This window comes from Saccoglossus kowalevskii, unplaced genomic scaffold (genome assembly GCF_978046115.1).
Source record: "Saccoglossus kowalevskii unplaced genomic scaffold, keSacKowa6.1 SCAFFOLD_109, whole genome shotgun sequence".
Classification (NCBI taxonomy): domain Eukaryota; kingdom Metazoa; phylum Hemichordata; class Enteropneusta; family Harrimaniidae; genus Saccoglossus; species Saccoglossus kowalevskii.
Genome location: NW_028188637.1, coordinates 123,411 through 137,609, shown reverse-complemented (window position 1 = coordinate 137,609; position 14,199 = coordinate 123,411). Strand labels below are relative to the sequence as shown.

At 33.8% G+C, this 14,199-nt stretch overlaps 2 protein-coding genes across 2 annotated transcripts in view; both read right to left on the bottom strand.

Annotated features, from left to right (window-relative positions):
• LOC102809866 (contactin-5-like) overlaps positions 1–11,228 on the bottom strand; it is a 71,478-nt gene extending 60,250 nt beyond the window's left edge. Inside the window, exons 1-6 of the mRNA XM_085496306.1 lie at positions 11,219–11,228; positions 10,611–10,868; positions 9,673–9,932; positions 8,799–8,856; positions 4,152–4,409; positions 3,164–3,430 (exon numbers count right to left, since the gene is read on the bottom strand). Coding sequence (XP_085352432.1) covers positions 3,164–3,430; positions 4,152–4,409; positions 8,799–8,856; positions 9,673–9,932; positions 10,611–10,868; positions 11,219–11,228 — 1,111 coding nt within the window. The remainder of the gene's footprint in view (positions 1–3,163; positions 3,431–4,151; positions 4,410–8,798; positions 8,857–9,672; positions 9,933–10,610; positions 10,869–11,218) is intronic.
• A 1,905-nt stretch (positions 11,229–13,133) lies between these two features.
• LOC146726051 (B-cell receptor CD22-like) overlaps positions 13,134–14,199 on the bottom strand; it is a 39,362-nt gene continuing 38,296 nt past the window's right edge. Inside the window, exon 8 of the mRNA XM_085496305.1 lies at positions 13,134–13,362. Within this exon, the coding sequence (XP_085352431.1) occupies positions 13,193–13,362 (170 nt within the window). The 3' untranslated portion in view covers positions 13,134–13,192. The remainder of the gene's footprint in view (positions 13,363–14,199) is intronic.

Genomic DNA, 14,199 nt, shown 5'->3' with positions numbered 1-14,199 from the left:
ACAGCAGGGAGAAAGCAATCTACCAAATGTTTTTGATTTATGTAAATATCTCACAAAATTGGTGCCTAATTTGTTTAATTATGTTAAGGGACATAATTTCTGGCTTTATTCAAAGTAATTCAGATATTTTATTACAAAAACCAATGTCTCATCTCAGAAAAAAGTGCTGCATTTAGACATGCAAGATAACAGAAAATCTTAGCTGGTCTTTGCCCAAGTAATTTGTACAGGTATCTGTTAATGATTTACTGAGACAAATATGAACTGTCTTGTTATATTTATTGTGAGACTCGTGTATTATTAAAAAAGTAAAAAAAACGCCCTCTAGGAATAAAAATCATGTTGCAAGCTGCTTTGTATGCAAATCAACTCAAATCAATAGTAGATAACAATTACAGTACTGTTGCCTCCTGAGAATCTACATCTTCAACCACTGCAATCTTCGTTTTTAAAGTGAGTCTTTAAATTAGTATTATAGAAGCTCTATCATTCTGTTCTAATAGCTAAAACAAATTCCTGTGGATTTTGATTTTCATTTGTTAAGTGAACGGTTTGTCAAATACAGAATACATATTTTTTAGTACAATTTTCTTTTTAAAATGTGGATGCAACGTTTTGCTTTTTATGTATTTTTTATGTATTGTTTTTGGTTTGATAACTTTGGACTAAACAGATTTTCTATTGGCTTCAAATCTTGATCAAAAGTTGGCACCCAATTTTTCTGTAATGATTTTATTGGTAGGTTTGCAAATGTGTATCAGACTGTGCAACAACTCTCTCCATGAGTTGGCATTGAAACCCAGTCTAGTATTTTAAAGGATTTGGGAGATACATTACCAATAATATTATTACAAGTTAAATGATTTCTTTTATTGAACACACCAAGTTTGAAAAAATTTGGAACATAATTACCGTAAAAACTCAAATATTCGCTGTAGTAAAATTAATTATTTTCTCAAGTGCGCGAATTAATAGCGTAAAAACGGAAATTATTGGATTTTGGTGCGCGAATTAAAAGAGTACTTTTAGATCGATTAAAAAAGGAGCTGTTTTCATAAATGTATTAGTGATTTGTTTTGTTTTCCAATGAACACAATTACAGGACGTTGTTTTAGTGCCTCTGAAACTCGTGGCTAGTGGCATTCATGGCGTATAGTCGGGCAGAGAACACACACTGCGTCAAGGACCACGCACCATGTTACACTTGAAATGGAACATTGAAATGGCAAAGGTCACTCTGTACACAAACAAACAATGAACACATGGCTACAAAGTATTATTAGTTGTTCGACAGGTAGCGGCAGTGAAGTCTGATGTACCGGATTCTGTCGTAAATTCGCCCAGGGTTGTTAAACGACAGTTCGGGTTTAAAAAAAAATAATATGGGACTTAGAAATCTGTCCACAAATTTTGTCGTAGTTATTGACGCCTATTCAAGAGTATTTATGTTTATAGCAACTAGCATGAATGGGTAAGCTTTGTTTCGACAATGAGCTGTTATCGCTGTAAACAATGTTAAATTATTCTTCAAATGCTCAGTTTCTCTATTGAAAACAAGTAATTTTTTCTTTTAAAAAAAATATCATGCCGTTTTCAGATCTAAATCCAAGCCCAAAAGAACGTACTACAATCTCGGCAAATCTCTTCCGTGTTGCGTTCAATAACATTAACATATTTAAATGAGGTATGGTAATTTGAACACGTTGGCATCATCCATCGTTTTCATTGGTTAATTATCGATTTGACCTGTCAGGTCAAAGAACACAGTCTCAGGTCAAACATGGCGGATAATTATTTCTACAGCATCAAGTGTTGCAAATGTGATTGGAGTCATTCGCTTACGATGAAACTAAGTTGACAATTTCATAACAATTCAATGAATTTTTTTTTTGCACGTTATTATAATAATTACTAGGTAATAATCAACAATTGTGAAACGCAGCATGACCAGAACTTTTGCTACTAAGCGACTTGAATGCAGTTGGGTTCGTTTTTATTTGAAACTTCTTTTAGAATATATATATACTTTCGTCACTAATAAAATGAAACCAAATAATTGTATTTGGCGCACAAGATTCGTTTATGTGATTTTTTTTGGGAGAAAGATGTGTGGTCTACTTTTCAATAAAGCAAGAAAAAAATGTATAAAATTTTAGATTAGCTTCTGCAATAGTTTCTTTCGTTTTGGGTGGTCCAACTGCCGTAGTTGAAAATAGGCGTAGGTGATTTTTTCAATGAAAATATAAGCCCCCTAAAAATATTTGATCATTTTTTGAAAATTTGAACCCCAAATACAGGCCCATCAGCCATGAAACCACCCAGGGCGATTTTTCGGATGGGCAAATTTACGACAGAATCCGGTACTGCCTAAGAAATAAAAACAGCCCAAGATAACGGGCTACTTTGTAGCCATTGTTTATATGATTGTTTTTTTTTCGTCAAGCACTTTCATCTATAATAAAAATGTGACAGATCAATCGCCCTACCAATCAAAAACGTCAATTTACGTATAGGGCGGTTCATTAAAATTATGTCATAGAGTAAAATCACTTTCCAAAATGGCGGACACATGGTCGATGCAACCCTGTGGACCAAGGACGAATAGCCCTGTACTAAGCTTTCCATCACGGAAATTCGTAATCTATGTGCTAACCGATGAATATTTATAAATTGCCAAACATCTGTAGTGTCGTGGGGGAACGATTGTTTTCAGGTAAAATCTTGACCGAACCTAAACTGTTTGCTAACTGAAAGGCTGTGTTTACGGAGATCGTCTGCGATTGTGGCTACACCAAGTACTGATAATATAAAAACAATATGTATATTTTTAATGTCTTCATGCAATATATTCTGAGTTATCCACTTTATTCTGGCCCGCGAATTAATAGGATACAATTTTAAATACGATTTTGAACGCCGCGAATTAAAAGAATACATTTAAAAATTAGTGTTCGAAAATAAAATGGGTGCGTGAATTAATAGAGACCGCAAATTAATTGAGTTATTGCACACAATAACAATTATTAACAATGACACAACAACAACGACAACAGACATTTTTCCCTTAATATACCTTTTCCTTTCATCTTTGATGATACGGGCAAGGTAAAAATACTTGCTCAACACTACTCTCAATAGAAATTGTAAATCCGAAAAACATTACCTGTTGGCACCAACTGAATCTGAATGATGACTTCTCCAACACTATTTGACGCTGTAATATTGTAGAATCCAAAATAATCTTCAGTTACCTCATCAATATAGACCACACTGCTTGATGATGAATCAGTTTTATTGCCTAATGTTACATTTCCATTCTTCCATTCACTGAAGGTGGTGAGAGAAGGATTTGCATCTACAGTTAAGTTCATTACAACTGGTTCACCAATTTCACCAGCAAAAGCGTTTTCACTAATAACAGTAGGCAAATCTATGAATGAAATGAAAAAAAATAAAAAATGAGACAAACAAACAATGCTTAGAAAATACTTCTGCATGCTCATAGCTATACTACCTTAAAGAACATGAGCCACCGTAATATACAGATAGAATATTTAGTTTATCATAATTTATTTTTGCATCTAATTATTTGATGCATATTGAAATATCAGAAAACAATGTCATTTTTACACCATTTTTTTACCAAAAATTACCCTGCAATAACCATACCATGGCCAAAAAAACTGAAAGTGCATATATCACCATAAGATGCCAGTAGAACATGTATACTAGTATTAATTTCTACAAATTTTGAACAAAATTACTCAATGAATACCTAAATACCAGAGAAAACTACATTTTTTAATTCTCATTTTTGACCAAAACACTGTCTAAAAATACATGGATTACCATAAAATTTCACCTCATTGTGTAATCAATTATAATTTGTTGTATACTTGCACCCATTTTAACCTATATGTAAAACCCATACCCAACATGTCCAAAAACAAAATTCATGTGTATCTGTGCAATTTAGTTATATACCGATCTGTAGTGAATTTCATGAAAATCCATCAATTTGAAAGTGTTTTAAGAGTTAGTAGTGAGACACACATTTTTAGTTTTTTTTTACCAAAATGACTTAACATGCTGAAATCCAAAAACAAAATTGAATGTTTATGCAAGGGTATATTTATTTGCAGTATACTCACATTGTACATCAATGATTGTGAATGACTTCACTTCAGTTACACCAGTATACAAAGTGTTGGTAGCTATACATGTATATTTATCAGCTTCAGCTCTGTGGATTTTAGTATATTCCAATAAATTATCATATTTAATCTTCACACCATTAGAATCCTCCCATGTTACTGTAGCCTCAGGATTTGAGCTGACATGACAGGTTACTGTCAAACTCTCACCTTCAATTATTGTTATTTTATCAGTTAATGTAATAGTTGGTGCATCTACAATACAAATGAGATAAATTATATGTATGAATATAGACAATGCTGTTTTAACCTTAATGTTATCTTTGGGGTGGTTAAGATGGTATGTACATTTGGTTGCTTGCACTTCAAGCAGGAGATACTTGTAAACAGTCAATAAAATATTGTAGAACTGTAAATGCTCAACATGTGAGAAGAGATATTCTCCTTTGAATTACTTAATATACTTGACAGTTTCTGTGTTCATAGTGGAAGTGGTAATGATAATAAAACAAATCCTTTTTTATCTTTGAATATTTAAATGCTTGTGAGAATGATGATACATATGTACATAATATTAATACTAATTATTAAATAAAATTTGATCAAAAGTACATGACAATGTTTAATGAAAAAATCACATAAGAAAGAGTAGTGATGAATACATGTTCATAACAAAGAAGAAAATGCATAATTCATACTTTGATAATTTTCTTTAAAAAACATGTTTTAATATGAGTTTAAAATTCATTAATATTAGTACACTGTTTAATTTCAATGGTAGAGCATTTCATAACAATGGTACAACCACAGCATAAGCTCTTTCACCGCAGGTCATCAACCTTGACTGTGGTACCACCAGAAATGAGACAGAGGCCGATCTCAAGACAAAATATAATTGCACATATGGAGTCACCATATTCCACAGATGTATGTTGGTGTTTTATATTCATGTGCCTTAAATACAAGCAACAAAACTGACATTGTTATCCATTTTTAAATTTATCAAAAATTACGTCTGAACACTGACTGACACAAAAGTACAATCAACCTCAACCGAGCTCAGATTGACTTTGTAAAGTGACATGGCTTACCAACTAACACACTATCTGTTTATACAGAATGCACTTAATAAATTCAACCACCTAAACAAGACAACATTTCAACACCTTAGGATGAAGAGGATCCAACTCGCATGGTAAGGTGATGAAATAATCAATTTTTCAACATGACTGTAGCGTAAATGTGGCATACAAAATGTCAATAGAAAAATCAAGAGCTTGTGTAGCATGACAATGAAGGCGCCTATGATGATGAACGTCCACAAAGGATGCAAGACATGGCTTGTAGTGTTAACGCAGGTGTGTCAATATAGACCTGATATGCTCCGACATCTTCCTTTAGCCTTAATCAACCAGTCTGGCAGGTTTGTTTCTACTGTGATTGCCGCTGCCCCTCTTCTGAAGCTGTGGGTTGTGTATACGTGGATGTTGATTCCGGCTCTGGTCAACAGCTCATGCAGGTGAGTAGTTAAGTTTTTACATGTGAGCCAGTTTTCTTCATTTAACTGGAAAGTTTGTGTTTGGGTTGATGAAACTTGTAGCTCGATTACACATGTTATGCCGGGGTGACATTGTGTTGAATTTGCCAACCATAGCATAAGTTTGTAGAATGTTAATAGTGATAGGTGGTCAGGGTTTCCTTAGCAACCTTTTGCTGCCAAGTAGTATAGGTTACAACTGCCTGTGGTCGGCGATGTTTGGTTAGCCAGAGTCGGTGTGTACCGGTATACAACTTTAACGGTTTGTATGTTAGGCCACTCTGAGCCAGGTACGTGACAAATAGAATGGTCAATTTTGAAAGAGTTCCCTTTTACAGCGACAATGGATATTGTCTGGACAAGGTGTGTGATATTTGGACTTCATGTTGTACCTTTCTTCCAGATGTAGACAACACCTTTATTATCACAGTGAAACAATATATGATGACTATGCTAGGAATTTCTCCTAAATGAACAAGCGATGAAAATAGGATAAATTTGTTTCCACTTGATGGTGGTTTGGAAAAGTTGCTGGCCATGATATGGTGAACCAATGGTCAATGTAGAATCCTGCACAACCCATGGAGGCTGATGCATCTGTTAAAAGTTCAAGCTTCAGAGCAGATGACCAGTGTGATTCTAAGAATGATGCAGAATCATTCTAAGATGGTGGAAAATTGCACCACCACTGAACATCTAGTTGAAACTTTCAGTCAATGCTGCCATACCATTAATGTTGGCAATGTATGTGATGAGGTTAATCAAGCAGCAAAAGAAAATGCATCCAAGCAAAGCTCAAGGTGTCAATCAGCGACAGGAGCTCTCGTTTCATGCTGGAGGTTTTATGGAGTCAAGTGGGAAGTACTTTTAGTAGGTCATGTAACTTGTCGTCTGGTAGCCTGATGACCATTTTTACTATATCAAGTTCAATCTTGAGGAATATGAACATAGATAAGAGGCCTTTGACCCTGCTCCCTCTGAGATGTTGCAGTAAACTCTTTGTCTGGGTGGTCATGTAAGGATAATGCTAAGGTGTGTAGTTTGAGTGGTGGTTGATATTGGGTTAGCTCCACCACTGCGAATTAATTAACTATGGTCGGTGGCAGAGGCATTTGTTAATGCTTCCAGTTTGATAGGGACTGCTGCATGTACCATTGTTGAATCTTCAACAGATCTGAACTGATATTGCTGACGATGTACGGTGTTACACGGTAGTATGGGTTTGTGCTGATTTGCTGGTTAATGATGCACTCCATGTCCTTTCCTGCATCATAAAGACATGTCGGAATGATGAGTTGTGGGTATTGTTGAAAATAAACAAAGTCTATTTAAGGATTGGGGATCTTCCAGTTGATTGATGGATATCATGCTGCTTTCATGTGAGCGATTTATCATAGGCAAGCCAATCTTCAGGTTGATTAATTTCGGCCTTTGATGCGATAAAACGAGAGTAATTAGTAAGTGGATGGATTCTGACGGAAAGTAGAATGGTCTTTAGGCATGGAAAACAAAGAAGCGCTGAGACCAAGATGCATAGCTGGATCATAAATGATGCAATTCCATGTATGTCTGGTTAATGTTTCTTTTCAAAGTCTGAGTGTGTCGAGATATAGATCACTAGGTACAATGAAATTGTTTGTGTTTCTACACATCTGTATTGCAATTTATGCGAAATCCTAATAGGGATTCAAACGCAATAAAGATTAGTATTGTTATGAAGATTTGTAGGGAGAATGGCAGCTGATGGTCCTGCTGGCATAGAAAGCCGAATGGCCCTGTGGTAAGGGCCCTGTTTGTTTACATATCTGTGGTTAAATGTTGCATTACAGCTCATGTGCAGCAAAGTACAAATGTAGGTAAATTGCCAAATCAATTATCAGTAGAAGACAAACACTTGAATGACGAGTTGGAGATTGCATGGTAGCAAGTTGTGCTGTGACACTGATTTTCCAAACTGATTAAAGTTTGAAATTAAGTGATGTCGTTCACAGGCTGGAATAAAGCAAGTGCTGTAGTGATTCAGGCTTTAATGAGATCATTGATATTACTGGCGTGTTCTAAAATTTTCTTATTGGATGGACGATTTAGCATTGACCCTAGTTGCATTGTGCATCATAGTAGAATCAATGAGGTGGACTGGTCTCCATGTAGCACAAGTTAACTTAGCTTTTGCTATGTTGAATGTCAGTGTTTTGGGGTATAATTATCAGTAAATGATCAGACTCACTGACGGCAGATGAATACTGTGGAAAATGTGTTCAGGTCGGTTGCTGAAATAGGAATGACTATACTAAGTTAAAGCAAGATACCAATTTTCCAGTCCCACAAATCAAGTGAAGATCATAATAAAATGAGGTGACGTCAGGGCGATATTCATGATGAATGCCATAGTGACCTTTAACATTTTGTCCCTAAAAATTGTTATGCCATGTGAATTACCAATATGCCAAATTTTAAGATTCTATAGCTATTCCTCCTTGTAGCTCAATACTGAACATGCATCAATACATAATGTGTCCTGAAAATGCACTCATATTGTGCGTGTCACAAATGGAATGCAGCTGCCAAATCTGAAGATCCTTGCTACCGCACGAACACATGCATGCATGTACGCGTACACAAACACATTCACGTCTGTCTCCATCCTGTAATGCACTCTTAGCAATACATGTATATACTCCAGATTCATCTCCCTGAATATTATAAGGTTATTACGAAGATACCTCAAAGTATGCACGAAGACAGTACAGGGGGAGGATCGACTGACGCACAGCAGAGGTTGATGAGGCGGCATACTGACTGAGTGTATACTTTGAGATATCTTCGTATTATTATACATATTTTCCTTCCAAGGATACATCATAGGAATGTCGAAATCCGAAAAGTTTAGAATAGAATCAGCAAACTTCTTTCTGTGGAGTCCGTTCAAACTCTGGTGGCAGCCATGTTTGTTTTTATTATTAGAGTAAGCTTATGCGCGTAATCATTTCATATTTGGAATTCACATTTCCAAATATCGTAGGATGAAAATACTGCAAAATAACAGCACGCTGTAACATATGGCTTTACGGTGACAGATGTGTAATTATTAATTGTGATATACTTACATTGTACATCTATACTAATTGTAGTTGATGCACTTCTATCTCCATCATGTAATGCACTCTTAGCAATACATGTACATGTATATACTCCATATTTATCTCTCTGAATATTATTAATTGTGATATACTTACATTGTACATCTTTACTAATTGTAGTTGATCCACTTCTATCTCCATCATGTAATGCACTCTTAGCAATACATGTATATACTCCATATTTATCTCTCTGAATATTATTAATTGTGATATACTTACATTGTACATCTTTACTAATTGTAGTTGATCCACTTCTATCTCCATCATGTAATGCACTCTTAGCAATACATGTATATACTCCAGATTTATATCTCTGAATATTATTAATTGTGATATACTTACATTGTACATCTATACTAATTGTAGTTGATACACTTTTGTCTCCATCGTGTAATGCACTCTTAGCAATACATGTATATACTCCAGATTTATCTCTCTGAATATTATTAATTGTGATATATTTACATTGTACATCTATACTAATTGTAGTTGATGCACTTCTGTCTCCATCATGTAATGCACTCTTAGCAGTACATGTATATACTCCAGATTTATCTCTCTGAATATTATTAATTGTGATATACTTACATTGTACATCTATACTAATTGTAGTTGATGCACTTCTGTCTCCATTATGTAATGCACTCTTAGTAATACATGTATATACTCCAGATTTATCTCTCTGAATATTATTAATTGTGATATACTTACATTGTACATCTATACTAATTGTAGTTGATACACTTCTGTCTCCATCATGTAATGCACTCTTAGCAATACATGTATATACTCCAGATTTATCTCTCTGAATATTATTAATTGTGATATACTTACATTGTACATCTATACTAATTGTAGTTGATGCACTTCTGTCTCCATCATGTAATGCACTCTTAGCAATACATGTATATACTCCAGATTTATCTCTCTGAATATTATTAACTGTTAATTGTGATGATGTAGTTATCTGATCATTTGTTGGTGATTTCCATGTATATGTAGATGCTGGATTACTATCAGCTGTACAGGTTGCTGTCAATGTATTGCCTTCAATCACTGTACCATTGTTGCTTTGGCTTATTGATAATGACTCAGGAGGATCTGTGCATCAAAACAACAAATTTTAAAATATGTTAAAATTGTGATCAACATGCAGTAGATTTATAAATACAATTACTTTTGAATGTGCGCTAATGATGACTCAATGTACTAATAATTCTGCTAGTCCAATATTTCAGTGTCAACAATTACAACACATTTACAGTAGTCAAAGTTACACATGTAGTGAAATATATCTCAGTAAACTTAATTTTGAGAAAGGGAATACAATTTAAATAACTCTACTTTGCAATTAAACAATTATATGACAAGATAATATTTTAGCTTGATATAAGAACATGTATACAGTACTAGAGGAAATTAAAATGAATAGCAATAGGCAGATTAATGCAAAACAAAACAAGCTTTAGATCTTTATACTAAAATATTTTAATCCTGGTGGAAAGTTTAAGCAGAGATAGCAAGATAGTATGGAGAGTAAATGATAATGCCGTAAATCAAAAGATATAAAATATAAGTTTTGAAAAGAGTATAATGCCATTCTGCTACACAAGAGGTACACAGGTACAGTAATCTGTCATTGTCAAGAAATATCAAAATGTCAGAGTCATTGAAAACTAGGTTATAATAATCGCATATTCCCAATATGGATAAGATTCCATATTTTTTGTGGTCAGATAGAGTACAACCCAGAGACTGTAGAAAATGCTATTCACTTACACTGTACATCCACTGTAGTTGTTCCTGTCTCAGTTTGTGTACCAGTAAATAATTGGTTAGTAGCCTTGCAGATATAACTACCACGCTCATCTTTACCTATGTTGGATATTCTCAGTTGATAACTAGAAGATATCTCTGTATTACCTTTCCACCATGTTATACTAGAAGTGGATGGATTGGAATCTACTGCACAGTCTATGGATAGTGTTTCACCTTCTGTCACATGCTTTAATGAAGGAACAGTTACTTCAGGTGCATCTGTAAATAGGACAAACAGAAATAATAAATGATAGGTTTCTTATAGAAAATTAATTAAATACAAGTCATTGTCGATGACATAGCCCAAGATGGATTTAGGGAAAATTTTATTCATGCCAAAAATAAAGCATTATGGACCAAAAGCATAGTTAGTAATTGAGAGTGAACAATACATGAATGTCACAGTCCCCGTTATTTAATTATAAAATACTCATGTTAAAATAATACATGGAACAGATGAATTAATATGTACTCTATGTGGGTACAACTCATCATAAAGTGATTTTCCTTAATCTAGTATTGTACTGATAATTGAAAACTTCCATTGACCCATGACCAAAATCTCATACATGTATACATGCTCAAGAAACTGAATAAATAAATCTGAGTAAACCTTGATGTACCTTTAATAACAACTTGACTTCTTTGTTAATTTAGGTTATTGGATATTACCAGGACCTGGGTTTGTTTTAGTATCACCACTATAATGCCCATCAAAATGTAGCCCTGACCCCCTTCCAGTTTCCACTGATATTCGTAATGGTACGACCCATTTATCCAGAAGCCTGACAACTGAGCTATATTTAGACAACATTTGTCAATGTGCCTGGCCAAGATTTATAAACAGTAACTGTAAAGTGTTTTCACTGATCTTCAACTTTGTGACCCGGTATTTCAGTGATGGCTCTTTATAATGGAATGCAATTTTTACAGTTTACATTTCTGACCACTTTTTTTTCAAAATTTCAATTTAAGTATTCATAAAAGCAAACAAAAATAAAAAAAAGCTTAGAAAAAACTCCTGTGTGCTGAGAGTATTGGAGACACATAAATTAATTAATTACTTGTACTCTACTTGAAATATTGATGGAAAAGCTGAAAACTAATCATGCAAATCAGGAATTTATTCTGAACATATTTAAGTGTAAAACTAATAAGGTCTGTGCAATGTAACAGACCATCTATGTACCAAGTTTCATTGAAAATTATGAATTATTATGCTAATTAAGAAATTAATATGAACAGATTTTAACCTAAAACTAATCAGGTCTTTGTATTGTCCTAGAGCATGTACCAAGTTTCATTGAAATGTGATGATTAGTAGTTGAGATATCAGTGTGAAAGTTTAAAATTGGTCAATTAAGCAAATAAGGTAATTAATATGCACAATTATTCACCCCAAAACTAATCATGTCTCGGCATAGTCCTAGAGGATATATGTCCTTTCATTGAAATGTGATGACTACCCCGGTAGTACTTTAGATATCAGTGGAAAAGCTGAAAATTAACTAATTATGCAATTTAGATGATTAATATGCACAAATATTTATCTCAAAACTAATCAGGTATCTGCATGTCCTAGAGGATCTATGTACCAAGTTTCATAGAACTGTGATAGTTAGTACTTGAGATATCAAAAGCTGAAAATTAGGTAATTAATATGTACTGATATTACTATAAATACTGTCAGGTCAGTTTCATTGAAATGTGATGATTAGTACTTGAGATGTCAGTAGAAAAGCTGAAAATTGACTAATCATTATGCAAATTAGGTAATTAATAATCACGAATTTTCACCCAAAATATCTGTGCATCTATGTGCCAAGTTTCATCAAAATCCAATGAATGGTTCTTTAGAAATCGGTGGAACATTCATGACTAAAAATTAGCTCATTATCATGCAAATTAGGTAACTAACAAGACATGACATGTCATGTCATGTCATAGCCTCCGCTCAGAAAAAAATTTAAAAACTTATATTGAACTTAGTTTGTGTCAGAGTGAATTAATTCATTATGAGCTGTATTCAAATTCTGTTATTAAATGTTCAGAATTGATGTGTTACAATTTTAGGGGGTGGGGTAAAAATATATTCATTTGGCTTTTCTGAGACAATTTATAACTTGTTAAACATATAATGCGATGTGCACTTGTAAACAATTATTACCTGTCCCTGTACCAACTTTGAACAAAACTGGATGACACATATCTGAGAAAAAGCTGTTAACAGCTAGAAAAAGCTTGTTTTTTTTAGATTTTTGAGGGAAAAATGGCCTCCAAGTCGTAAAACTTTATCCAATCAAACAGGTCATGAATGACAATCCTTGGTGTACATTACCTGTGTCAACAACTTTACTTCCCATGTACTTCATGTACAGATCTACATGTAGTTTGTGGCCCTGAATTAGTTTCAATATCTCTAAATAAGGACAAGAGTACTTCTCATATGACAATGATACAAATAAAGTGCAAGAATCCAGAAGAATATTATCAAGTTTTTATTATCATACATTAATATTAACCAATCGTGTGAAATTGAACTTTTATGTACAGAGAAAGACATATTTATGCTTTGGTTGACAGCACTTCTTAAAAAAAAAAGAGGACCTGCAAAACTTTATACAATTGTCAGACATGCAACGAATAGAATGCTTTTGTAATATATGCAGTTTCAGTGGCTTTGCTTTTCGAGAAAAAAATTCTGGCTCTGCACCTGAAAAAAACAAAAAAACATTTAGTCAAAAGTAAGCAGAGGTTGTAGCATATATGCTCCCATTAGCTGTTAAATTTAATTAAAAAAGATATTTGTGTACTGTCTTTTCAGTACGAAAACATTTTACTTAATATATTTATACCAGCCAGAAAGAAATTGCAAGTTTTCACTGAGCAATTAAGAATTTACATGGACAACAATTGATGCATGCATGTGTAGCAATATACTGTTTGAAAGGCTGCAAGATGTAATGAAGTAGCAAACCAATCACTACTCGAGTCTGACTGGCTGGGAAACTGCACAATACATACAAAAATGTATGCAGATGATATATGAGCAGCTCCACCAAATATAAAAATATTCTTTCCATAGTTACGACTCTAATGTGATCGTACAAGTTTATTGTGATTCTATATGTGTTTGTAATATTATTTAGTTTTATTTAGCATTCTGTTTAGTTGGTTAACTTTACTGTATCTTAATGTAGTTTATTTTATTTTTATACGACCATAGAACAACTCACTGTAGTTTGTTTTAATGTTGAATACAAATTAAATCAGTCACTGTATAGTGGTGATGTATTGCGCGAAATTGTTGCAAGGACAATACTTTTCTCGATTTGCGTGTCGTCGTGCGTCGATAAAAAATGCATGGAATGGTCGGCAGTATCGATCAAGTTTGTCTAGTGTGACATTCGTGGCTGGCGACAAGATGCTGTATAATCGTTTAAATAGACGTCAAGGAGGAGTGAAAGGCCATAATTTGGTGCTACAATAGACGTCATGAAATGTTGGAAAATTACAGTCAATCAAAAAAACTGTTCACATGACAACAAAA